Genomic DNA, 26,719 nt, shown 5'->3' with positions numbered 1-26,719 from the left:
TATATATATATATATATATATATATATATACAATTAGACCTCTACTTAAGAAGTATCGACTTAAGAAAAATCCGTAGATACGAAAGAAATAATTTTCAGGGGTAAAAAAAAAAAAAAAAGTATTACACGATTCAAACCGCGCACCAAGTACAAGTCCGTGGTCACCAACAGATGCCAATTGTGCACTCCCGCCTTCTTCCCGTTTGGGAGCCCAGAGCATTGTTATCAACGCAAGTAACATCAGCTGCGATTTTTGTCATTTTGACTTGATTATATCCCCAAAAATGTCTCAGAAACGGAAAAGTGGTGAAAATGCTGATGGTAGCATGAGAAAACGGCATGCAATTACAATGGAAACCAAAGTGGACGTAATTAAGAGAGTGGAGAGAGGAGAGAGGCTGTGATGTGGCACGTGTGTTGAAACTGAATCCCTCACTGTAGGAACAATTTTAAAGGACAAGGAACTATTCTTATGCAGTACTGTACAGAATACGTAAATATATCACAGTTTTTGTATTTATGTTTGTTTATATTAACCACACATTCATGAAAATAAGGGCCACTAAGACTGATAGAAGTTTAAGGGTAAAAGTAACGACTTACGAAAAAAACGACTTACGAAAAACCTTCAGGAACCAATTATTTTCTTAAGTTGAGGACTCTCTCTCTCTCTCTCTCTCTCTTTATATATATATATATATATATATATATATATATATATATATATATATATATATATATATATATATATATATATATATATATATATATATATATATATATATATATATATATATATATATATATATATATATATATATATATATGAAGTAATAACAATCGGCTTTTCTGTTGTTAATGTGATGTGAGGTTGAGGTACTGCCAACAATAAGGTGACCAGATTTATTGGAGCTATACTGCGACTCTGCAAGTGACAGAGACTGCTGCTGTGCCACACCTCACCCTGAGGCTGCTAATCAAACACTAACCTAACGTCTCAGACTCCGAATATACCGTACAGTATGGTGAATGGGCCAGCCGAAGTTACCAGCTAGTCACTAGTGAGTAAAAGATATATATTAATAATTCGGTATTTCATTTGCATTGGATTATGCATAATTTTACTAATTCATCATAATTTCATTAAATGCCATATTATATCTGATGTAATATTAATTTTGTAAAATCGGGACATTTAAGATAGTTTGCTAAAAAAACGGGACATTTAGTTAAAATTAAAGAAAGCGGGACGGACGTCAAAAAAGCTGGACTCTCCCGTCTAAGAGCAGGACTCTGGTCTCCTTAGCCATCAAGAGGCCCGGACACGAAAAGGGCTTCCCAAGGCAAAAAATATTTAAAATGTAAATCTGTTTATGAATCATAATGTGACATCTTTCAAAGTTATTTTGGCCAAATGTACAGAGGATGTTACCTGGCACTGTTACCTTACTGGTTTATTCCTGATTATGACACCAACACTCTTTACCATTCTTATGCAAACAATGTCTAAAGTAAAATGATATATTAACAAGAAGGAACACTCAGAGAGAGTGAAACATCCGCAACCACCAAGTGATCAAAGATCGAATATTTCACTTTGAATTGTGACCTTGACTTTCTTCTGATTACTCTTAAAAGCAAACTATTTTTCTTGGCTTACCCTTAACACTTCCACCAACATTGGCTTAAATCACATCAGATTTCTCTGACGACTTTGCCCAGTGACCTCAAGTTTTGACTTTATCCTGTGACTTTGACATAGGACTGACTTCTCCAAATCCAGTCTCTCCATCCAGGTGTTAACCTGAACACTTCTACATAGTTTAGTTTACATGGAATATATCTGTTTAACCCAGGGCGTCCCATCAACGTGAATTAACGTCCACACGTTTTGTCACTGCCAATCCCGTCGACGTACATAAACACGAATCACTTGCAAGGTCCCTAATTTGCACAATTTTCAATTTTCGCGAGTGATTTTTGGCACGTTTACATGGGACACCTTCCTCTACAAGATGCCAGGCAGGGACAATGCCTTACCCAGCATGACCTCCTCCCCCCCCTGCATGCCCTTTTCTCAGCAATTCACCTGTTATCAGTGACCTGGCCAGTAAAGCTATGTCATGCCACGGTATGAAATTCAGGGCCAGAGTGATTCCCCAATTGATGACATTGTGGAGGACAAACATTAGAGGAAGAAACAGTCAGAAATGATGATCAGGTAATGTGGCAAAAAAAGGTCAGGAATGGTGATGAGTTAGTGAGTAAAACAATGTTTGTAATGCCTATATTACCGTTTGAAAACCAATATACTCATGTACTACATATAAATTCGTACCAAGTAAATAAATAAATACTGTTTATGAGTGGATAAAATAGTTTCCCTCCCATAGAACTCGTTTTCTTTGGTGCCAGCCTGTTCGAAAACCCAGTCAGGTAAGGAGGTACTCGTACCTGGATCGAGTATTTTAAACTTCAGGTGAGCGATTTCTCTATGAATTTTCAATGTTTCTCACCAAAAGCGAATGTTTGAGCCTATTAAAAAAAGGTCCAAAAATATCGGGACTGGGGCGTACCACTGCCCAGAAAACGTCGGGATGTGGCGGGTTAAGGAGAATTTGCACTGTGATGAAGATCCCTAACTTTGATCTTTGACCTGTTGATCTTGAAAACAATGTCACCCTTTTGAATGATCCTCAGCTCAGCCACCAAGTTGGATCCGAATCAGATCAAATCTGTTTTGTTTTATTTTATTTTTATTTTTCATTCACAGATACACGAGTGAAGCTTAGACCTTCCACTTATAACCTTGACCTTTGACTGATAATGATCACAACTGAATGCCTTCATTCTTGCCTTACCTCTAACACTTCCACCAAGTTTGGTTCAAATCATACCAAAACTGTTTGAGTGGACCATGCCCTGTAACACTGGCCTTTCACCTTTACCTGTGACTTTCACATTTAACTGAAAGCCCTAAAATCGAACAAATGTTCCCATTCCTGGTTATTAAACCTCGCCTGATTTTTAAACCTTCTATAATGATCTTGTTTTATAACCTTACCCTTGCAAATGTTTATCTAAAAATAAATAAATAAATAAATAAATGAAAGAAAGAAAGACAGTGAGAGAAAAGCGTTCATGTTGGAGAGTTTTTTTACTGGGTGCAAGGGCTGAAAAAGTGTGCATGATTGAGGACATCTTGGCTGCAAGGGCTGATAAAGTGTGCAACAGCAAAGCTTAATAAAGTCGCTTTGGGTAGTATGGATAACTTAAACATGAGTCCTCGTGATTAGGGGATGAATTTAGGTCTTGAGAAACCTGTAATCAGTTTATTTTCATCCGGGATGTGATGTACTCCCACGACTGGAATACTAAATTGTAGCTGCAGGGAATTTGGTGAGCCTTATGCATGTACTATGAGGTCGGAACGACTCTGCAATTACTAGCTGTATTTGCCATCCAGTCTAACTAAAGCTGGTCACCAGCCAGTCTCGTTGATGCTAGGGTCTTTCGTCTGGTTAAAGGATAAAATGCACTACAGTAGTGAAGGAATTAATCAGGCGAATACAATGGTATCACAGAGACGACGCTTCAACTGATCCTAGAGTTGCCATCTCTCCATTTTGAATGCTGATCTAACTAGAATAAGGTGCTAGTTACAAATGTGCGATATAGGAAGGTTATAGTATTGTCCTTTTTTGATAATGATCTCTGGGAAATTAGCTGCAAAAGGACAAAAATCACCGCTAAACTAAGATCGAGGAACAACAGCCCACCTGACAGTACGTGTAGGGTGAGGTTGATGTTGGGTGTGCAGGTGTTGGTACATGTGTAGAGGCCAGAGTGGTGGGAGGAGGCTTTATGACAACCCACCTGATAGTACATGCAGGGTGAGGTTGATGTTGGGTGTGCAGGTGTTGGTACAGGTGTAGAGGCCAGAGTGGTGGGAGGAGGCTTTATGGCGCTTCAGGGTCACTCTGGCTATGGGCAGACTGATGGGTGTGGGGGTGGTGGTACCAGGCATGGGTGGGGTTGGGTTCGTCCCCCTCCTGCCTACAGTTACGGTAGGCATGACTTGGTGTTGGTGTGTGCGTCGCTTGGGTGGAGTGAGTGTGGGGGAGGGCGGGAGGGAAGTGATCGCCGGAGAGGAGTGGCTGCCAGACTTCTCACTCACACCACCCTCGTATAGTGTCGTGCCTTCCGTCACCTGAGAGAGAATTAGAAAGAACATTAATGAAAATTGTCAAACTCATAGGGGTGAACACTCAGTCATATGTATCCCGCGGCACCAGTTGATCTGAAGGCCAAATCTTTGATCTGGCTAACAGACCTTGATCTATGACGGATTGTTCTCAAAATCGATTCCCTTTCTTCTTGCTCTATCCTGAACACTTCCACACAACTTCCACTGCATACGTGTAAGAAAAAAAAAGTTGATCTTGCCATGTGACCCAGTCCATGAACGTATTCTGCTCAAACACAAAAGGTCAGTCCCTTGGCCGACCCTTATTCCATTAATTTTGGGGCAAATAAGGTCAGAACTGTTGCAGTTACTTTGTTCCCACACAGACACACACAAAAGTCCATCTTTGACCTTATATTGTGACCTTGACCAGTGACTGATTGATCTTAAAATCTAATCCATTTGCTCTTGCCTTACCCTCACCCCTTTCATCAAATACAGCTTGTATTGGATAGCGTATAATTTCACAGTACTAGGTGACCTTAACCCGTCACATCCCAAGGTTTTCTGCACCTCCAACATCCCCCAATCCCGAGCTATTTTGGAAAAAAATTTTTTAGCTAAAACTTCCGCTTTTGTTGAGAAACAAAGGAAAATCACCAAGAAAGGGCTTACATTGGTCCATAAGTGGTCGGAACAGGTGAGGTCCCCCATGCCAGGTATCATATTCTATCATTGACTGGTGAAGCGCTCACGTTTTCTATGGTAGGAAATATTGGGAGAAACAACAAACAACACCTCAACATTTATTGAATTTGAACTAATAAACAATAAGAGTAACACTATAATGAATTTCAAACACATATATATGAAAAATAAGCATTGTACCTTCGCGCGAGCACAGCGAGTTAGGTCCGAGTGGTAACATGCTATGTGCTAAGTTTCTTCTATCAGTCAACATATAATTTTTTCTACTTGTATACGTCTGTTTCATTGACATTTTACCTATTTTTACTGTTTGTGAATGTTTTCAGATGTTTTCATTCATTACAATGACATGCAGCATAAGTATAGCACACATCGGCTTACTAAGCGCACTCGCTATGACTCATATTTCAACATACCCAATTGTTTTATCACTTTCCTATTATTTTTTCCTTTACATAGAACCTTTCCTCCACCACTGTAAATGTTTTCAATTATTTACATTCATTACAAGGGCATTTAGCGAATACGAGCGCATATTCACGTAGCAAGCACAATCTCAAACACTCATGTTTCATCTTCTACTTTATTTTTTCACTCCAATTATACTTTCCCACTTACATTACACACTTTTACACCCCTATACTGCACTATACATAGTTACTGGCATTATTTATTCAAGTGAGCGTCAGAATATCACATAAAAATACCCTCGCAATGAATGTTTCGACCAACATAATACTCAAACACTTATATACAAATTCTTCACATATATTACACACTTTCCAACTTGTTGACTTTTATTTTCATAATTACGGGCCTTATTCATTCCACTGAGCATCAGGATATCACATCTCTATACACACGCTAGGAATATTTTGACTTAGAATATATTTCAGCACTTACAATAGTTTGAACTTATATTATACCCGTTTGCATTTCCAATAATAATATTTACATATTTATGGGCCTTATTTATTGCACTGGCAACAGAATATCGCATAAAAAAACCCTCGCTAGGTATATTTCCACTTACAACATATTTATACACTTGCATACTATTTTTGCACTTGTGTTATACCCGTATGCACTTTATACTAAAATTTTCAGATCAACAGGACTGATAATTTCACTGAGCATCTGCTTGTTGCATTTACTTCATAGTTTCAGCGTCCTATCGCATTCATACCATATTAGAATTGCATCAAGGTGTGATATTCGCTGAAACATGGGTGAATACAGAGACCCACGTCACTCTTGACGCACTCATAACGGGTGTCCTTCCTCTGTGTGGTGAGTCTCACCCTGGAATTGCTACACACGTGACACCTGCGTTGGTGCCTAGGTCTGTTTGGCTGGGGAGGGATAGGAGTTGGGAAATGGCGGCCGGATATTCTCAGGGGAGTCTGGGCAATAGGGGTAGTGCGGGTGCGATGTTGGGGCCTTTCAACAGCATACCGTGCAAACATCTCTCTCGTGAGCTCCCTCACAAACCCTTCAAAGGTTTCCTGAACTCCTGTTGTCATGGCGTGAAGGTGGTGGCAATTCAGAGCAGTGATGTCTAGCAAGTGAAAGAACAGTTTCTTATACCACTTCATCGTGGTCCTGGCACACTTTACCGTCGATATCATGGAGTCTGACTGGTCCACCAGGTGCATGTTCATGTTATGGTCCATGACACACTCAGGTTTCCAAATGTGACGCCTGTTCTCGCTCCAGTAATCAATGGAATCAGTACTGCGCATCAAGCGGCGGTGAACCGTTGACAAGAGGCTTACTTCTCTATTATGGTTCCACACAGTTGCAAGGGTGTTGTTGGCTTTGAAGAAGAAAACCTCATTCCTGTCAAGTTTCCACCCTACCTTGACCATGTGACGCCGGTTCACCTTCACGGTTCCACAGATTCCCGTTTTATGCATGTGTAGATAACGAGCGAGAAGAGGGCTAGTGTACCAATTGTCCAGGTAGAGGACGTGACCACGATGAAGGTAGTCTTCTATCATTGTCTTTACCACTGCTCCCGACAGTCCAATACTCCGATCTTCTGTTATGTCTGTCTGTGCACCAGTGTACAAGACTATGTCTTGCACGTATCCAGTCCTACAGTCGCACATAACAAAGATCCTGAACCCAAAACGGTGCCTTTTGCTGGGTATATACTGCCTAAATGAAATATTACCTCTCCACAACACGAGACTCTCGTCTATGACGAGGTCACTATAGGGATAAAATGATGAACGAAAGGTTTGCCTCAGGTGATCAAAGACCAACCTAATTCACCTCATCTTATCTGTGTCGTTCGCATTTGCAGGATCATGAGCATTATAGAAATGGAGGCAACTTAGAATTTGTTGGAAGCAATTACGGCTCATGACTTGGCCAAATATTTGTGTAAGCATAACAGGGTCCCTTGTCCAGTAAGCCGGAATTCTGTTCTTTCGTATAATACCCATCAAAAGGACCAGGGGAAAAAATAGGAACATTTCTGAAAGGGAGACAGGGTAATCATATATGATAGAATGCCTGCTCCTTGTTCCCAATCTTTCACTCTCACGGCGCTGGGTTCTTGCAAAACGGTTGGTTTGGTCAACAATCTGCTCCACGAATGCCTCACTAAAAAACAGGTGGAAAAAATCCATCCTGGTGGAATTACGGTGAATTCCGGGAGCAATGCAGCCAGCGCGCCCATGCTCAGTGAAGGGGTGAATGAGGGGAGAAAAATGACTCCCATCCTCCCAATTCCATCCCACAAATCCCTCGTCCCCATCATCCCCATCACTGCCTTCGTCTGGGTTGGGAGGAAATGCTGGTGGGGGAGGTTGGGGAGAAGGAATGCGGAGGGCTTCCCCACTCTCACTCCTCTTCCCTCTGCCTTTACCCTTTCCCTTTCCCTTACCCTTACGGCCTTGAGGAACATTAGGGGGCTGTGGGGATGAAGTTCGGGAATATTGGGGAGCATAAGACGTGCTGGGGAGTGGTTCCTCCCCACCTTCCCCCTCCATCACAACACCACGTGATACAGAATGCACCTGCACTCGCCCACGTGATACACCCCGCCGCCTCACACTACCTAGGGAGAATGATGACTCACTCACGCCACTCTCACTTTCCATACTCCTCCCTGCACTTTCCCTTTCACTCTCCACTCCCTCCACGGCACTTCCTACCTCCCCAAACAAAATACTAGGCCCATACCTGCTCGTCTGACGTGGTGTGCTCTCGGGGCCATGATGAGTAATCACCTCACGTCCATACCACATGGCAGCACGTCCCACGGTTTCGTCCTCATCCTTGTCCTCATCCTTGTCATCAAATTCGGGTTCCACATCACGTTGGGGCTGGGCATAGGATGTTGGACGTGGTTTTTTTGCTGGCTGCCCCTCTCTAGCAGCACGGTAAGTCACGTACTGCCGCTTCCTGGGGGACGGGACTTCTTCATCACTGCTGGTGGTTTCCTCCTCCTCTGGCTGCACATAATCTTTGTCAACAACCTCGTCGTCCAGTGGGGAATCACTGTTGCCTGTAAAGGCGTCCAGGGTGGCTTGAATTTCGACCTCTGAGAGACCTCTCGTCGCCATGTCTGAGCAGGACTGTTGCAAACAGGTGAGTGAACAAGCCGCAGATGAGTGCGGGTCGTGTGGGGTCGCCGAGTGTCCCCGCCTGATGGCAGGTAGGGGAAGGTCAAGCGACAATATGTACCGAAAATGAAGTATGAAATTTGAAAATTGTGGAAAGTATGCACTTTGCAATTGCACGACGTACTGGTATGTTGCCGGGACTGGCAAATGCAAAACGTTGCAACATACCCATACGTCGACGGGACGGGGCGGGTTAAAACTTTATTTTTCCTGCTGACCCTGCATTATGACTGAGTGTCACTAAATCGAAAACCTTTATCCTTATCTTACCCTGAACCCTTCCCAAAGCTTAATCAGTATAGGATCAAACTTGCTAAATTTGACCTTGTCATGTGGCAAGATGTTGTCAACAGCAAGAGGTCACTGCCTAGGCTGATGTTCAGTGCTTCCTGTAAGTTTCGTCAAATCAAGGCAATACTGTCTTAAATATTATGTTCATTCACAGACACACGAGTCAAAATTTGACCTTCCCTGTCGCGGCAACTTTTGCGGTGATGACTATGACATTCCAAGTAAGTTTTTGTTCAGCCTGTGAAAATAGTTCTGAGCAGAGTAAGTTAAAGATGTCTGTGGACAATACATTAGCTTGTGATGGATTTTAACACTAACAAGAATTTTCTAAATGTGGCAGTCATTCTTGTACTGACAAGACAGTGAAAAAAAGAAAAAATGGATATATGATTTTTGTTCGGTAGGAGGGTAACATAACAAAGGAAATGACTTTTTGGTCAGTAGGAATAAATGGCATATTCCTCTGGATTAGAGGACACTAGGGAAATATTACCACCAAAAAAGGGGCATCAAGTGTTGAAACAAGAGAATGGAGATCGTTTTCCGTGTACTGACATCAGCACATAATGCAAGTAAGCTAGTATTACTAACGATATTAAAAGAAGTGTAAACAACGAGCAATGAGAGAGATATTTTTATAAGTTCAGATAATAATAATAATAATAAGAGTAATAATAATAATAATAATAATAATAATAATAACGCAAAGATTTGTAATTCTGTAGTACGTAGTTCATTACTCTGTTTCAGTTGTACCCCATAACCTTGAACACTAACCTCGTAACTCTGACTGCTGGACCTTTTATCTTCAGTGTTTTCCGTAAGGATGTGGTAATAATCAAGAAATTCTTAGAAATGGGTATAAATTCTTGCCTGAACGAAGGATGAAATGCAGAGAAACAAATTCAAATCAAAACAGTGAAAAGAACGACTGTGCTGGCATTTGTTGCCTGCTGATGCGGTGACACAGTACTGAAGTGTGAGGGTTACCTACGAAGAACAATGTATACCATTATGTATGAACCAACATGAACTGTTCAGGTGGTAGGCTACTGGTGTGAGAGTTACTTCATGATAGTCAGATCTCTCTCTCACTCTCTCTCTCTCTCTCTCTCTCTCTCTCTCTCAATAAAAAAAAAAAAAAAAGTAAAATATTTCCCCCAGAATGTAGCAGGGGGATGGGATGGGAGGGGGGAGTTCTGCCCAGCCTCCCATTAGCTGTGCCAGGGGTAAGTCGGCTACAGAAATATAAAGCTTCACAAACTGACAAAACATCAACTGTGGTAACTTACACTGACATTGTAAATTATATATATTACCTGTGAAGCCAAGGTATGCTGTGGTAGGCTGCGTGTCTCTGCCTGTGCCATCAGTCTGGGGCTGGAATCTAAGTTTTGGTTGACTTTTAAAGCGGTGCCTTCATATGCTTGCACATGTTCACATCCTTTCTGTTATATCGATGACACTAACACTTCTGTACAAACAAATATTACCATTACATCATCCTGACTTTAACATGCATCGATCTCACTACGGACAATGCTTCCCTGTTTCTACTTCACCAGCATGGAGCAGAGTCATTTCTAGCCATCACTCTTCCGCTGTATGCATTTTTTTTTTCCCTCAGAGACCCTCATACGGACTGTTAGAATCAAAGTTACTCCAGTTCATATCGTAGACACTGATTCGCTCGAATCTGAATTATCCATTCACCAATTGACGTTCATATCTATCTATCTATATATCTATTTATTCATATATATATATATATATACAGTATGTGTATATATATAATGATTTTTGACAAAAGTTTCAAAGAGTTTTTCAGTCATGCCATATTGCCATGAACTGTACTAGTCTGGTGGTGACAAGAGCGACATGCAGTGCGTGATAGATAACGGTCGGCAATTTACACACACACACACACACACACACACACACACACACACACACACACACACACACAGTCCAATTTAAATTTGATCCTATATGGGATATACGCGTCGGAGGCAAGGCTACCGTAGCATGGGACATACTTTATTTGTATTATAAGATCGTCAAACCTGTAGTCACATCTTGGGAATCGATCCTACGGAAGACCGTCTGGGTATTTCTAACCACTAGGCCACCTGGTGCCCTATCATGAAAACAGAGGGTTTGAAAGTGTGGCGGCGCGGCAAAAAACAAACTGGACAAGTGGTGCCAGGCACAACAAATCCCGCCTGACAGCAGTTGTTTTATTGCCGTTAATACTGAAAATGGACTGCCACTTAGTGTCAATACGGTACACAATTAAAGGCCAAGGTAATGGTGTAAATTTTTTCAAGTTACGCCCCTAAAAATCCGTGATCCTGAGTTTGACCTTTCAAAGTCACTCAGTGTCAAAGGTCATGCTGCCAAATAAAAGCCCATATGAGACATCCCTATCTTCAACGAGTTTCGAGTTATAGGCCATTTAATATCCGTGACCTTGAGTTGGACCTTTCAAGTTCACTTACGGTCAAAGGTCATGGTACCAATTAAAAATTCATATGGGACTTCCTATATGTTGATAATAGTAAATATCTCTATCTTCAACCAGTTTCGAGTTATAGCCCCCTGAATATCCGTGACCTTGAGTTTGACCTTTCAAGATTATTCAAGGTCAAAGGTCTTGGTGCCAAATGAAACCCCATATTACGAGTTCCTGTATGTTACTAAGAGTAAAAATCTCAAACTTTAACCGTTATCTAGTGATAGCCCTCTGAAAATCCGTGGCCTTGATTTTGACCTTTCAAGATCATTCGATTACCTCCAAAATTTAATCACTTTCTTTGGGGACCAGTGCCCACTTATCCTGAAAGTTTCATGACATTTCATTCAGCCGTTTCTCCGTAGTGTTTACGAACAATCAAACAAACAAAACCATAAACAATACCTCGTCGGACTCCTTCTGGGCAAGGGAAAATCTTAATGCAGGACTTTGCCGTATTAAAGAAGATTTGGGAGAGAAGGGGAGAGGGTGGATAGGGGAACGAAGAAAAGCAAAAAGTGGATGAAAGCTGAGGAAAATGGAGGGAAAGGGAATGGCGTGGAAGCAAGAGGAAAAGATGAGTTGAGATGCGAGAGGACACACGAAGGGAAGGGAGGGGATGGGGGGTGTAAACCGGAGAGGCGGGAGGTGTGAGGGGTAGGGGGATGGAATGAGACAAGGATTAAACTCTGACTGACTACAAAGGAAACAATCTTTGTCTATTTTGTAAGCGACACATGTTACTATTAAATGATGGATTAATTCAGGTCCATTAGAAAACTGTGGCGACTACCCGAATCATTACCATTATGATAATAAGCTACAGATTTGATGATCTGAATAATGATATGTAAACAAATGACACCCTCTTCTCTCACCTCCCCCTCCCCTTCCATCCTATTGGCCTAATTTCACTTAGCGCTTCACATTCATAATCAACCCCTCCCTCTCCCTTCACTATACACGTCACTCTCCTTTGACTTCCCCTTCTTTCCTTAAAGCAATCTTTGACTAACTATAGACAAAGGCATGGCACTAAAATTGTGGCCACAATGAGAGCCAGAGTGCTGATTTACTAGGAGCCAGAATGCAGACTATATGAAAGTATTAGGGGTTCACAGATGAAATTCAGGAACGTGTTTGAGCGAGCAAGATCTCTAATATTATTATTTTAGTTAAAAGAAGAGTCCTGCCATCTCACCTCATATTAATGCACACTTTGTCTCACTGAAACTCGCTTCCCCGGAGTTGTTTCCCCCCAAACTTCAACCTACTGCTATTCAAGTCCAACTGTTACAGATTTTTTTATGAATGGTGGACTCCAGTAATCTGGTGTATGGCTTATTTCTGTATTCATTTGTTTTTCCTTGCTCTGTTCTGTTATTAAAAAAAAAATGAAATGATCCCATACAGCTGAAGTGAGTTAAGAGTAAGTCTGCTTTTACCTATACTGTCTGATTACCCTCCATCCGTATCCCAGGCCGAAAGTCGTAGCCAGGGCTTCACGCCCAACCAAAACCTATTCTAACTTCTAAGCAGCATGAAACTTGTCTATACTACACATGTAACAAAGTCATCGCCAGCTGTTCCTTGCTTACTTGAACCATCCTTATCTCTGGATGACAGGTGTTCATTTAGAGTTCTACTGACTGAGACTTCACTCCAGTCACTGGTGTGGGTAGAGGGTGAGCAGGAACTATGGCTCTCGGTTGTACATACAAAATACTGACGTTAGCTTTAAGAACAGATGTAGGTATATCATAGCTCCCGTTTATGGTGTGCTGTAATGATCAACTTTTCTTTAGAAATGCTTTATTTAGTATCAGTCTCTGTTTCCTGTCCCGTTAAAACTGAAAAGACCAAAACTTGGCCAGGGTCAAGAAGGTAAAAGAAAATGTGGACCTAATAACTGATACGAATAAAAACGTAATGGTAACCTAACAACACAGCAATACCATATCACATGTAAACCAAACAGTATCCTTACTATTGTACTTAAAGGTATAACAAAACAACCACATCTAACAACAAGAGGTTCCTTACACGCCTGATGCCCTCAATACACTGTGATAAAACCCGACAGTGCAGGTGCCATGGAATTACATCCTGTTATTACACTAGATAACATGGTATTTTTTTTGTTTTTGTCTTTTTGCAAGGAAGAAGGAACCAAAGGACAGGAGCCCGCAAACCGTTCCTTCTAAGAATAACAAAAACAATACAAATGAGAGCCAAATTCAAGATCCATTCATTTCGAGACACATTTAGTTATGTCTCACATGACAGATCAGAACAAAAGTCGGACTAATTCTTTCAGTCTGATGATGTATTCTTTATTCTTATTATATCACATGAGGTTGTTCTACTCAGAAGAGAATTTTGGAAGTGGAGAGAAGGCAAACAGACTCCATTAACCCTCTGAATTCTTTAAGCCGTAGAAATTAACTGGAGGTAGCCAGGAAAAAAAAATGATATCGTCCTTTGGGTGAAACATTTCCAGGACATACCCTTAGTACATATCTTACTGTGTGAAGGTAACCTGGTATCGTGTGTAAGCAGCGTGTCACATACCTGGTGTTGGCGCTTGTACCATGTTGGGTGTGCGGGGAAGGGACAAAACCTGGTATCGTGTGTAAGCAGCGTGTCACATACCTGGTGTTGGCGCTTGTACCATGTTGGGTGTGCGGGGAAGGGACAAAACCTGGTATCGTGTGTAAGCAGCGTGTCACATACCTGGTGTTGGCGCTTGTACCATGTTGGGTGTGCGGGGAAGGGACAAAACCTGGTATCTTGTGTAAGCAGCGTGTCACATACCTGGTGTTGGCGCTTGTACCATGTTGGGTGTGCGGGGAAGGGGCAGCCCCTTACCTCACACACCAGCACCACCTTGCTGCTCTCACGCAGGAACACCTCACCACCAGGATACACCCTCGCTGTCGCCTCTGTAGGCAGGGAGAGAAGGCAATTGTTTGAACTGTGGGGATATCCAAAATGCAGCATTAAACGCCAAAGATGATGTGTCACTAAATCACCTAAGCCAGCGACGATACAGCCCGTTAACGCCTCCCGTGCAAGGATGTTTTTACCTTTTTTCTTTTTAGATGTATGACCAGTTAATTTTGATAACTTCTAATGTATATTCAAAACCCAGCTTAGGAGGGACCTCTCAGACTGGAAGGGTAAAATTGCTCCTATACACATAAATAATATAAGCGTAAATGGTGGCGACCATCATCCACTCATTTGATGTGATGCTGCCTACTTCTTTCATCTTTATTATTCTTTTTCTGTGTCTGCCCTCCTCCCTTCCTATTTATCCCGTCTTTCCTGTGGCTTTTTTTTACTATCTTTCCTTTTCAGATGGATTTTTTTTTTGAGTGACAAGCCTAATGGTTTCCTGTAAGCCAGGAAACCATTTACAACGCTGGGTGGTAACCGTATAACCAACCCATACGTGTTTCCCTACGTGTCACAAGTGGGTTGGCGGAGGGTTAGTGCCGCTCCTCGTAAAACAACAAAGTAAAAATCAAACGGCCACCTCTTATGGGGTTGTGACGTCAGACTACAGATAGATGGATAGATTAACTAATACCACATAAAAGCGATGTCACAGATAATTTCAACCACACACTGAATGAGTAAATACACAAACCAGCTCCTCGGAACATTTTCCCGTCTTACAGTAATTTTCTAGCTGTCAACCATAGTCACCTCTCAATGAATTTCATACACTGTGATCTTCACCCTTCACCCTCAACCCAGTCACTACTATGCGTTACCCATGAAGTTGCAACTCTGCTATTAGATTTACCCTTATTCATACAAAGCGTCAGCACTTTGCACACTGTCTTGCAAAATAAATATGATATATTTCCTGATAATTTTGTTTCGCTGGCACCTTTGTCACCGTTACTCTCCGTCACGTCTCTCCTCCCATTCACTCTACTACCTTTTCCACTTATTCCATCATAAAAATCTGAACAAAGCCATTGAAATTATTAATGACCCTGTTAATATAAATAAACTACCTCCCCTGCAAGTAAGAGTGAGTGTTGCCTCCCTTGCAATATTTTACAGATGCATTTATGGCAAATGCTCAGACGAAGCTGCATCCATTGTGCCACCTATCCATGCCTTCCGCCATGCTACACGGGCATCTGGTAGCACTTATGACTGGACTGTCACACTGCCATATTGCAGAACATTTGCCTATCAGAATTCTTTTATTCCTCGAACTGCATCTCTTTGGAACTCGCTTACTCAGAGTTGTTTCCCACTAAACTTTAACCTAGAGCTGTTCAAGTTCAACTGCTACAGATTTTTTTATGAATGGAGGACACCTATAATCTGGTGCACGGATTATTTTTTTCTATTTATATGTTTTGCCTTCCTCTGTTCTGTTATTTATAAAAGAAATTTTCTACACGATCAGGCTACTCTGTTTTTGGCATCTCTTCATCGTTCTTTCCACCAAAATTCTCCACCGTTTCTTTCCACCTTCATCCACTTATTCTTTCCTTCATTTCCCTTTACTAATTCACAGCACAGTCTACCTTACGCACTTTTCTTCACAACTTATCTCCACGCTTCCTCTCCATAACTTCCGTTCACTATAAAGTCCAACCAAGTTGTTTCCTAGGAGAAATGTTAATGGCTTCAGCCCCAAGACATCTTTTCCATTTTGTTCCTGCTTACGATCAACTATTTCCTTTAGCTTATTAGACCCTCCCTTATAATACAAGGATAATTAATTCAGTTAATTTACAGAAATTGAAAAGTTCTTCCAAAGACGAATAAATTCGTTTGTAAATAGTAAGAAATAATACAAAAGAAGTCATTGTAACGGAGGTGTTAAGGACTGGCCATTATGGCCTCATACGAGGCGCTTTATCATTGGGTATAATACTGCAACATTTACCTCGTCAATACACCTGTTATTTAATAGTCTATTCATAACAGTACCACATGAAAGATAGACATTAATTACAGGATTATTCACCACCTTCAGCACGAGTGACCTTTTGAAGGTGAAACAAGTCGCCTGCAAGTAGCAATATTGTCCAAAAAATAGTAATCTCATTCAAAGGCTGAAAGATGTTAACGTCATGATGATTATATATATATATATATATATATATATATATATATATATATATATATATATATATATATATATATATATATATATATATATATATATATATATATATATATATATATATATGGAATTACTAACGTAAGGCGATTTCAGACAACCTTGATTAAGTTGCAAGGTCAACAACAAACAGTTCGATCGACAAGGACTTAATTCAGTTCACAGTGCTAGTACATATCTGCTGGTGATCGCAAGCCGAATTCTGAGTAAGGCAGAAAAAAAATGGGAGAAATGGCGTCCCACCGAACTAGACCCTGTATTGGATCATATAGCCCCGCTAGGTTACAGGAGCGCGCTACCACTCCCGGCACGGCAGTCCCTGGCGAGGCTCGAAAGTAAGGCAGAAAGAACCCTACCAAATTGTCGGAAAAAAAAAAAAAAAGTGATGAATGTGAGCAACAAGTTGGCAATCCCTGGTGAATGGGATTTACAAGCTTGGATATAAGATGGGACGTGGGGAGCGTGTGCCCCCCTCCCCGCTATTGCAAACCAGTGGTTACTTATAAATAAATATTATTTACGAAAAATTATGAATAAATATCATACACTTCCACATATTTGTATTACTGTAGCCCTATGATACAGAGAGAGGGAGAGAGAGAGAGAGAGAGAGAGAGAAATATTTATATATATATATAGAGAGTGATATATATATAAATATATATAAAAAAAATTGGTATAGATATATATATATATATATATATATATATATATATATATATATATATATATCCATACATACTTCCCTCCACAACCCTTGCTTACCTGTGACGAGTAGCGTGACAGGGGTGGATATGGGTGGAGACAGAGACACCTGGCAGAGGTAGGTGCCGGCGTCACTGGCCCGGGCGTGGTGGATTCGAAGCAGCCACCGAGACCCGCCACCAGGATTCACTGACACGAACCTGTGCGAGTCCAGAGGTGGAAAGGAGGACTGAATGTTTTCTTTGTGTGCCATGTCTCTGATATGCATATAATTGGCATTAATATATACATAAGAACGTTAACGTGTTTTCATACAGAAATATATTGTTACTGAAATGGTGTTTGGCAACCTTTGCATCTGAAAAGAGTATGGCACAAAAAGGTGAAGTGAGATGTAGAAAGACAGGGCTTACAAGGAGGCAAGCGACAGAAAAACAGTAACAGTAAAACAGTACCTATATATATATACTGAAGGAGGCATTTCTTTTATACACACAATCCCAGGTTGCTATCGGATCTCCAAAGAAACAATGCAGTTTTATACAGGCATCTATTAACGGTTAAGTGGTTGAAACTGTGCCCTGTTGTTTGAAAGTACACTAGTTCGTTCCCAGGTTATGTTATAACATGATGCTTGAATTTCGCTACAATACGCTTCGCTGACCTTTTCACAAGACACACCAACCTGTCATAAAGAGGCCACCGACGATATTATTACCAGTCCGAAATGAGACAACGAAGAATGCTCAGTTACTAATATTTGCGATGACATGGCATGCGAAATAGTGTGGCACGTACGACAACTACTAGGCCTCAGGAACAGGTTTCTCACACGTATGCCCCAAGTGGGACACATTAAATAAAGAAGATGATGAAGAAGCCCTCAAAGAATGCAACACCCACACCCCACTCCCTACCCCCCAACTAATCTAAGGGTCGAATAATTGACTATGGTATGTGTCCTTGATCTTCGACTGATTACTTTCAACAACTATTTGCATCAATCTTGCCTAACCATTATTCATTCCACCATTTATGTCAGATGATCTATTTGAGTTGACTTTGCCCAGCGACCTTCACCTTTGACCTTCCCCTATATTGACCGACTGTAAAAAAAAAAAATGAATATCTTCTTCCAGTTTCTCGTGAACTCCTCCACAGATGTTAGGTTAAAATGGATAAAACCTTGTTTCTTCACCTGGCAATGTGACCTTCACCTTTGACCTATTTTTCTGACAATCAGATGGTCAGTCTGTTATGATCCCCACTTAATTCTCCAAGTTTTATCCAAATCAAATCAAAACTGATTTAGTTATTTTGTTAATACACAGACGGCTCGAGCTTTAACCTTGCCTTTTGATTTTGACCTTTGACTGATTGTTCTCGGTACTGCAACCCTTCAATCTTGCAGTGGGCAATACAGACAGATGACAAATCCAGAGGTGACCTGTTGCATACATGAAGGACTGGGATCAACTGCTAACTCCTGCATTAGAGAGTTGCACAGAAAAGGGATGAGAGTTTGCTGCTAGGCGAGTGCTACGCGCCCGCCCCAGTGGTGGAGGGATGCAGGCAGACAGTTCAGAGGAGCAGTGACCATTGAAATAGCAATAAGAAATGGATTAAAATGTAACAGTGCTGTGAAGAGACAGAGGCTGAAGGGAGCCAGTAAGATTAGGAGAGTTAATGAGACGAAAAGCCTTTGATTCCACCTTGTTCAGAAGAGCTGTTGGAAGGATTATACGGGCGGTTGTAAATTTGGCGACAGTTTTAAGGTAAAGTTTTCTCCTAACTGTAAAAATGGTATGAAACCGTAAAGAAACCAAGTTTAGTGTCAACAAAATCGAACATTACTGAAAGATAGATAAGGTGATGATAGGGAGGATGAAGATGGATATAAAGATCAGGCGAGTAAGGAGGAAGGGGAGGAGGAGAGTGGTAAGGAGAGGAGGAAACTGGGGAGGGAACGAGGGGGTGAGGGGGAAAGATAAGTAGGTGGGAGATAACGAGGTGTGCGGGGGCCTGAGGGACGGGACAGTCATGTTAAACTCCTAGTGAACTATTGCGGCGTGTCCTTTTGGTGGTGAGCCTGAGTCAGGGTGAGAGGGAAAGACTACGCATGAAAGAGCAGCAAATTCAAACGGACGATTGGAGGAAAGACACAAACGTCTAGTAATGTAGGAGTAAAAGGGGTGGGGAAAAAACAAAGAGGGGATTGGTTTCGGGAAGGGGCGGGGGGGCGATTTAATAGACTGACAAGAAATTGGTTAGACATACGGAAGAAAGTTGATTAAAGATCGAGTGGATAGAGTGCAGAAGTGATTTAGGAAAAAAAAAAAAAGAGGAAAGTGAGATTGTAAGAGAAAGGATGGGATGGAAGGGGAGGACACACTTAGGGGTAAAGAAAGGAAGAATAGGATTGATAAAATGATAGGAAGAGTGAACGATGGAAGAGAGATAAAGAAAGAAAATCGAGGCAACGACTGGAGGGAGAAACAGAGAGGAGTAGCAAGGGAGGAAGGAAGAAGGAGTATAAGGAAGCTGAAAAGTATACTGAAGGGATAAGCATGATCCGAAATGTAATGAAGGAAAGAGAAAGAAAGTTGAAGGTGGGTTTGTTATGAGGGGAAAAACAATAAAAGCAAGAGATGGAAGAGTTCAGGAGGGAAAAAAGGATGAGGTATGACATTTACTGAGATGGTAGGAAGGTAAGACAAATACACGGAATGAGCTGAGATGGTATTGGGTTGCGCACCAAGATGTAAACAATACTTACTGTGTATACAGGCATGTACTGTATGTCAGCTGGTAACTGAGGTAATGGTTTATATGATACTTATCCCATCAAACCAGAAATATGTGGGATGGTGGAAAGATGGGAGCAGATTGGGTTGTATCAGCGGCAGAAGGTTGTCACTTTAAGTGAAGTTGATATGGGAACTGTTGTTTGGCTAGGAAGATGCATGTTAATTACGAGGGATGAATGAAATGATGAGCGTGGGTAGAAAGAAGTGGGTGGGATGGACTGAAATGTGGAAGAGCAGAGTGCCGCGAGCATACTCGGTGAAAAGTAGCATTGTATGACGCGCGACATTAGCAGTACAATCAGATATCTCTTAAAAATCGATGCCTGGGAGGGAGTAGGAGGGTGTACCAAAGTGTGGGATGGGTGGAGAGGGATGGGCGAGACGAATGGAAATAATGGCAGCTGGTGCGTCAGGACGGAGGTATAAATCCCTGTCAAGATGGCCATTGCAAGTTGTCCAGTTTGGATGTGACGATGGTTTGTTTCTGAAGTTTCCCCTGGAGAAGAAGGAGGAGGAGGAGGAGGAGAACAACAGCAGCAACAATAGCGACAACGATGACGATGACGATGGAGTAAAAAAAGTAATAAATTAAAATGACGGGGGGATCATGAAATCGATAATTAATCAGAAAAACTATATACTGTATACGTAAAGCATTAAATGGAATGGACGTGAAGAGATGAGCACAAGGGACAACGAGAGTATAATATGACAGCTGAAGTAACACGAGTATGTAGAGAATTGGCTGAATTGTCATGAAACAGTAGTAAATTAAAGCAAGCAGGACAGGACGACACTGAAAAGATAAATAGGCGGTAGAAAATTGCACAGGAGTAGTTCAAGATTCTCTGTCGGCGCAAAATGGGAAAAACCAGAATGAAATTGTGTTGGAGAGAGAGAGAGAGAGAGAGAGAGAGAGAGAGAGAGAGAGAGAATTTCTATGCAATCTGAGGTTGGGTAGTGTAACTATCACAACGCACTTCCAACCGTGGCTTGCACTAAATTGCACTGTCTATCAAAAGTTTCAAGAGCATAGGCTATTGTGAAACTCTCTCCACTCGGTGTCAGGTAACCACAAACTGTAGCCTATAGCTTTCACAATGTCCCTTTTTTTTTTTTTTTTCAATGTGTAAATTAACTCTCCAGAAAACCGACATTACTGCCGTTAAATACATACAATTAGAGGTCCCCAGTTAAGTGTCAGCCTCATATCTCCAGTGTACCACCAGCGACAGCTAGTAATTGAGGGATATCTGTACTCTCATCCAGCCCCAGTAACAACATCTATAAGCGTCATCACGTCACTGTCAGCATTTACCTAAAAACAATGCATTTTGTATTATCGCCCAAATGTTACTTTACAAAAAAAAAAAAAAAAATCATACAGATATTTCCTCTGTACTATTGAGTTATTTTACTGGCTTACAACAGGGTTAAGGTTGTAGGTGTCGGGAAGGAGAGGCCACAACGGGTGAACTGGTCTGATGGCAATCATACACAGTGGGACTGGCCACAGAGACGACTTCACATTATTTTAGTCATGTCACTAAGACTATAAGTAAAACAATATTCTAGTCCAATTAGTTACGCAGTATTACAAGATGTATTGAAGCCTATGAAGAAACATCAGCCAACCAAGCAATTCCTCATATTTAACCCCTTGAAACAACGGGTGTAAATCTAACTTATTCCTGCTATCTCTGGATAATTACTTTATCTTTGAAGGAATGTTTTGTAATGATTGGATAAGTATGAGATAAATTAAATTACCGTGTTCTATAAGTCTCTTTCATACTAAATAAAATCGTTTGGAGATGGAAAGAATTGCTCAAGACCTGAATCACTGAACTGAAGTCGTAAACGAGGAGAAATAAAATGATTCAGTATTTCATATGAAGAGATGTTTTTTCACTTGTACAGAAACTGAATCAGACCACTAAAGTACCAACTTGGCCAATTATTAGTAAGTAGACAGTTATGTAGACAGTAAGGTACAGTGACACAGGCAATGACACATGTGGACATGAAGGGAGCGAGAGCCAGACAGTGAGAGAAAATAACAGGAGGTAAGATGGATGCTAGCATAGACGGTATGGCTGAAAGTAAGACAGAGAGATAGGCAGTAGGGCAGACAGGCAAACAGCAAAATTCAGAGGCAAACAGGCGGACATAAAAATTGATAGGCAGATGAGTAAGACAATAAATCAGATAGTCATAGTGAGGCAGACAGGTAGGTAGAGGGGCAGACAAGTACGATTTGCATGCAGGCAGACAGTAAAACAGGCAGACTGCCAGTAAGCCAGAAACAGCAGACGAACAGGAAAGAGACAGTGACGGGGCAAGCAGATAGAAAGGTAAAGAGACAAATAATTAAGGTAAACAGATATTTAGACAAACAGGCAGTACCGGTACTGTAATATGCTGACAGGCATAAAGGCTAAAAGCTATTACATAATGTAAAGATAAAACCAGACAGACAATTGTTACTGTTGATAACCCTGATCTTTTTGGCCTAGCAGACCAGTTGGCCACAGGTAAACTTCTTCTGTGGGGCTGTCGAACAGGTTCGGTACAATACAGTACATACACCGACAGGGAACTGGTGCTCCCTTGTGGTAGACAGTGCCACGCCAGGGTCTGACCAGGGTCCTTCTCCACGGTGAGGTGCAGAAACGCATGAAGAAGTTTGGCTCCTGGGTGAACACCACAGCCTCCTCGCTCCACCTAGGGCACACAGCGCCACGACGCGTAGGCTCCTTCAGCACAAGACAGACAGTACAGCAGCCAAGTAAACAATACGGACAGGAAAGCAGGTAGGGTGGTAGTAAGGCAGAAGGGTTGACAGCAAAGCAGTGATGCATACAGTAAGGCAAACGTGCAAACAGGCAGATAGGTAAAACTGGTCATAGTGAGAGAGACAGGGAGGAACAAATTAAGACAATAGGGTAGAAAGGAAGACAGCAAGACACACAGAAAAATGGACAGACAGACAGAGAAACAAAGTAGAAAATAAATTTCAGAGAAAAACGTTACGGATGAGAGGTAGTCAGTAAATTACATCATCATCATCATCGTCATCATCATCATCCAGATCTCCTTTCCCACCCTAGGGCAAGGTGAGGAGTGGCAATGTCCAGACAGCCCAGATTTGCCCAATCTAATGGGCCACGCTTCCATTCACTCATCATTCAAGCCCCCGGAAATTACAAATACGAATAAAACGTTATGGAAGCAGAGGCATTAAGACACAATAAAGGCTGGCCGCCAGATAACTAAGTCACACACTATAGGAGACAGACAGATAAATAAGACATACATTAAAGCAGACAGGCAGACACTAGGATAAGAAAAGAACAGTTAGGTAGAATGGTTGTTGTGCGGAACATTAAGATGTAATGTTAAGCAAGTAGTAAGACACAGTGACAAACAGTAAGTTAAGAGGTCGATATTACGGCACACAATAAGACAGACAGGTACACAGTATAGCAGACAAGTCGGTAGTAACGACGGTATGCAAAAGTAAGGTTGGCAGTAATGCAGAAAATATAGTGGAGAGGCAGATAGTAGGGAAATCGGATTATACAGTGAAGCAGACAGTACTGTAGAGACAATGACAAAAAAAAAAAAAAAAAAAAAAAACAGACAGACAGGCAGATATTAGAGCAAACGGACAGACGCAAGTAAAGAAGTAGAGGTAAAAGAGATATTAAAGCAACCAGAAATGTATACATACAGGTAAATATTAAATCCACCAGGCTAGCAGACCTAGGAACTTTACCCACCTGTCACCCAGTAGTGTGAGGTGCATGTGGTAAGGCGGCTGTCAGTTGGTGTATATACCTCCCCCTCATGTAAGTCAAACAAATAGGCATGGAGACAGCCAAAGAGACAGCAGAAAACAGAGAGGCAGTCAGATAAACAGGCAGACAGGCAAAGCGTGAAACTTAGAGAATATAAAAAAACGTATCTGTCGTATGTGGTGTAGGTGGTTAGGTCAACTGTTAGGGGTTGAATGTCCTTCACTCGTACTCAGTGACATACAGAGAAACAGACAGTAAGGTACGCCAGACAGACAGGAAGTGATACACAGAGCTAGATTGAGAGGCAGACAGCAAATAGGGAAGCATAAGCTAGACAGACAGACAATCAGATTGTAAAACAAACAGATAATAATAAAAAAGAGACAAATAACCTGGGGAATTTACCTGTCATCGGAGGTGTAGGTGGTAAGTCCAGCTGTCAGCAGGTGAATATCCCTCGCCCTCACCCACGACACCTGCCACCACCACAGACAGTACACATTTACTTATATTATTATTACCATTACTTTTTACTGTATGATGATGATGATGATGATGATGATTATCATTTTCTCTCCGAGAACGAGAATACGTTTCCACCCCTGTTTGTAAATTTGTTAGTTTGTTTGCCTGTTAGCAGGATTACTAAAAAACAAAAAGAGAGATTTGGGCCAAATATGGTGGGTAGATAGCCCATGTCCCCGGGAACAATCGATTAACTTTTGGGACAGATCCGGATCGTATTACAGATTCTGGATCCGAAAAACATTTTTCTGTGGAACCCTAATCAATGATAAGAAAACCTAACCCATTATGAAGAATGTTTTGGAAGTTACGTTGCCCTTGTCGGAGAAATGCGCTCCACTGAGTGCCCCTCTACTTATCATCATTGTTGTTGTTGTCGTTGTTCTTATATTTATTTTTTTATTATTATTATTATTATTATTGTTATTACCTGTGGCGTAGATGGTGACGATCCACTCACTTGATGTAGTGCTGCCTACTTCCTTCATCTTTTTCATTCTTTTTCTTTGTCTGCCCATCTTTCCTGTCACTTTTTATTACTCTTCTTTCCTTTTCAAATGGTTTTACAGTAAGTGACAAGCCTAATGGTTTTCTGTAAGCCAGGAAATAATTTACGTCGCTGGATAGTAACCATATAACCAACCCCCACATATTTCCTGCGTGTCACGAAGTGGGATGGCCGAGGGTTAGTATTTCTCCCTGTGAAGCAAGTAACTTCAAGACCCATTATGGGATTATGGCGTCTGGCTATAGACAGGTAGGTAGGGTTACTTTCATTCAGAACGTCTGTGTTGCCCAAGAAGAGCCTGTTTTTGGATTTTCTCTCTCTCTCTCTCTCTCTCTCTCTCTCTCTCTCTCTCTCTCTCTCTCTCTCATTTAATAGCTGAACGAAATTAATCGATGGTAGAAGCGTCTGGTAAGATCTCTCTCACTCTCTCTCTCTCTCTCTCTCTCTCTCTCTCTCTCTCTCTCTCTCATAGTTATCAGCAACTCAGGTTGATGGCTACAAAGTACAGTGCATTATTCTGCACGCATGTTAGCAAGTTATCGAGTAATACTGGGCGATAATTTTGTGCAGCTCTAACACTGAAACAAACTGAGTTTCAATAACACAGTCTCCATCAAACAACTGCTTGCCCATCGTGGGAAATAGAAGATTAGACTGCTAGTTCAGTAGTAACTTTTGCACTTGAGTATAAACCGAGGTGTTTATGTTGTTTGGCACACTATGAGGACGTGAGCAGACATTTACTCGTATATTTACAGAATGCTGAAGGGCGGACAGCGTTCATACCCGTGACCTGGTTCTCCACAGAGGTGGGTGGTACAAAAGTTGACCTAACCGTCAAAGGTAAGCGGGGCAGCCAGAGACGATGCCATTTATCTGAATGTTAACGTGATATCTTATAGTTCACAGCAGGGTATTCAGGAACACAGAATGCGATTGAATTTACACAAGGTTATTTAGAGAAAGCGTATGGTAGAATTGATAGGGAGGCTTTGTGGACTGTTTTAAGATTGTATGGACTTGATGGTAGGTTACTAAAAGGGGTGAAAAGTTTTTACGTAAATAGTACAGCGTGTGTAAAAGTGGAAAATGCTGTGAGTGATTGGTTTCCTGTGAGAGTGGGGCTGCGACAGGGATGTGTGATGTCGCCTTGGTTGTTTAATTTTTACATGGATGGTGTTGTAAGGGAGGTGAATGCAAGAGTTTTAGGTGGAGGTCTGAGTCTGGTGAATGTTGATGGTGGAGAGTGGAATCTGAAGCAGCTGCTGTTTGCAGATGATACTGCACTGGTGGCTGATTCAGAGGAGAGATTGAGACAGTTGGCAGAGGAGTTTGGAAGGGTGTGTGAAAGGAGGAAATTGAAAGTAAATGAGAATAAGAGTAAAGTGATGAAGTGTACGAGCTTGGTAGATGGTAGGGGGATGAATATAATTTTGAATGGCGAGTTGCTTGAGGAAGTAGATTGTTTTAAATATCTAGGGTCACATGTTGCTGTGGATGGAAGAATAGATGTAGAAGTGAAGTTTTAGAATAAATGAAGTAGGAAAGGTGCTGGGAGGAATGAAAAAAGTGTTTAGATGTCGTTTGCTTAGAATGGATGTAAAGAGAAGGCTGTATGAGGGTGTTGTGGTACTGACTGCATTATATGGGGCTGAAACATGGAATATGGGTGTAGCAGAGAGGAAAAGTTTGAATGTAATGGAGATGAGGTGTCTGAGGAGTATGTGTGGAGTGACGCGTATGGATCGAGTGTGGAATGATGAAGTGAGAAGGAGAACTGGAGTTGTTCGGGAGATGGCTGATAGAGTTGAGCAGAGGGTGTTGCGATGGTTTGGGCATATGGAGAGAATGGATAATGAGCGATTGGTGAAAAAGATAACTAGATCT

The 26,719-nt window shown here is 41.5% G+C and overlaps 1 protein-coding gene across 1 annotated transcript in view; it reads right to left on the bottom strand.

The window, feature by feature from the left end:
- LOC145394468 (uncharacterized) overlaps positions 1–26,719 on the bottom strand; it is a 55,441-nt gene that overhangs the window by 20,451 nt on the left and 8,271 nt on the right. Inside the window, exons 4-7 of the mRNA XM_080268324.1 lie at positions 24,205–24,275; positions 17,253–17,392; positions 14,147–14,274; positions 3,877–4,210 (exon numbers count right to left, since the gene is read on the bottom strand). Coding sequence (XP_080124450.1) covers positions 3,877–4,210; positions 14,147–14,274; positions 17,253–17,392; positions 24,205–24,275 — 673 coding nt within the window. The remainder of the gene's footprint in view (positions 1–3,876; positions 4,211–14,146; positions 14,275–17,252; positions 17,393–24,204; positions 24,276–26,719) is intronic.

This window comes from Coenobita brevimanus, chromosome 27 (assembly GCF_032717465.1).
Source record: "Coenobita brevimanus isolate Jiangsu-jjx chromosome 27, ASM3271746v2, whole genome shotgun sequence".
Taxonomy (NCBI): domain Eukaryota; kingdom Metazoa; phylum Arthropoda; class Malacostraca; order Decapoda; family Coenobitidae; genus Coenobita; species Coenobita brevimanus.
This window is presented reverse-complemented; position numbering and strand designations above follow the sequence as displayed.